The sequence below is a fragment of the Echinops telfairi genome, unplaced genomic scaffold (genome assembly GCF_000313985.2).
Source record: "Echinops telfairi isolate 266 unplaced genomic scaffold, ASM31398v2 ScPeMD7_22;HRSCAF=79, whole genome shotgun sequence".
Lineage (NCBI taxonomy): Eukaryota > Metazoa > Chordata > Mammalia > Afrosoricida > Tenrecidae > Echinops > Echinops telfairi.
The window spans coordinates 9,353,204-9,355,053 of NW_022103919.1; the positions used below are offsets into that span (position 1 = coordinate 9,353,204).

General features: G+C 47.8%; 1 protein-coding gene across 1 annotated transcript in view; it reads right to left on the minus strand.

Moving 5' to 3' along the window:
- Window positions 1–160, minus strand: part of PTAR1 (protein prenyltransferase alpha subunit repeat containing 1) — a 59,471-nt gene extending 59,311 nt beyond the window's left edge. The window contains exon 1 of the mRNA XM_030885147.2: window positions 75–160. Within this exon, the coding sequence (XP_030741007.1) occupies window positions 75–160 (86 nt within the window). The remainder of the gene's footprint in view (window positions 1–74) is intronic.
- Between the last annotated feature and the right edge of the window lie 1,690 nt (window positions 161–1,850).

Below are 1,850 nucleotides of genomic sequence, written 5' to 3' on the forward strand. Positions count from 1 at the left end.
CCCCGCCCGCCGGCCCCCGACCCTAACGACCCCCCCAGCGGAGGAAGAGGGGGTGCCGCCGGGGCGCGACTCACATGTGCGGATTCCTCCGGAAGGCGTTGGTGATGTCCTTCACCACCCGCTGCACCAGCACCGCCACCTCCTCGCTGGTCTCGGCCATGTTGGCAGCGGCTGGGGCGCGCCTCCGGGAGAGCGCGGGGCCGGCCAGCGGGAGCTCCGCGGGGAGCGCGCACGCGCGAGCGCCTTCTGGCCACGCCCCCGCCGCGGCCGCCGAGCACTTCCGGGTCAGCCCACCGGGGGCAGGGTGTGCTTCCTGTAGGAATTCGGAGTGGCCAGGTGAGCTAGCGCTCGCGGACCCCGCCTTGACGCGGCACCCCAATAACTGAGTTTCTAAAGGTCCAAAAATTTAACAGCAGATTCGTTCGAAAACTAACCTCACACCGTCGTTTTACTCATTTTTAATACATATTTTGTATTTCTCTTGTATTCCATGTCTCGGGACACTCAGAACCAGTGCCTGATACACAACCACCGTATACTGTACAACCATTCTCAGGTGCTCAGGTGTCCGGCAGTCCCTCATGCTTTGGGAGAAAATCATTAACTTAGGGTACCTGTCTGCCTGACCGTTTATTTAGTCTTCGCCGTGTTGGGAGCTGGTTCGCTTTATTTTCTCAGCAGAAAGGGTTCTGGGGCCCAGAGATGCTATTTCACTGTGTCCGTGACCTCTTTTGGCAGCTGTGTGCCAATTTCAGCTACGGAGCAGCTGACTTCAAAAAAATTAATAGAATGGTTGCGTACCTTGAATAATCGGCGTCAATGGTTTGGAATTGTACATGTTGAATTGGTGCATGCTTCTGTCTAGTCTCTACTACGAAAATATAAAATAGGCTACGTAAAATGTGTTTTTCAAGTTAATGTACTAAAAGGAAAGTTATTTGACATCTGAGTATAAAATATTCAGATTTTCTGCTTCAGGGGTACCGCATTCTGTACTACATCTGGTATCCTTTGAACGTTATATGTCAGTTTTAGAGTTAAAAACAGAAGGCCCTAACAGCTACTCTTGATAGCTACTTATCTGCTACAAATAAATCTTGAGCTTTCTAGTGTATTGACTATACAAAGGCATTCCACTATATGGATCATAATAAATTATAGATAACATTTCAAATAATGGGAATTCCAGAATACTTAATTATGTTCATGCCGAACCTTGTACTTGGACCAAGAAGAGTCTTTTCAAGCAGGAGAGTACACTGTGTAGTTTATAATTAGAAAAGGTTTGTGTCAGAGTTGTATCCTTTCAGCATACTTGCTTAATCTGTATGCATGTAATCTGGGAAAACTACAGGATGAAGAACATGCCCAGGGTTCGAAGAAGACTCATTAACAACCTGCAATATGCAGATAACACACTTGCCTTAAGAATGGCCTCACTGCAATCAAGTCCCATACTGATGCATAGCAACCCTGTAAGACAGGGTAGAACTGTCTCTGGGTTTCCTAAACTAATTGTTTATAGGAGCAGAAAGCCACTCCAGGGAGCAGCTGATGGCTTTGAACTGCCAAGCTTGTGGTTCTCAGCCCAAAGTGTAACTACTACCACCAGGGCTCCTAGTTGGGATTATACCTGAACATAAAACAAAAATTCCCACAACTGTTAAGCAACATCATGATAAATGGAGAAAGATTGAAGTTGCCAAGGATCCCATTTTACTTAGATTCACAATCAAGACCTGAGGAAACAGCTGTCAAGAAAGCAATATGATGGGACTCCAGGATGGATGATCCCATCAGGACCAGTGGTGAGAGTGGCAGCGATACTGGGAGGGTGGAGGGAGGGTGGG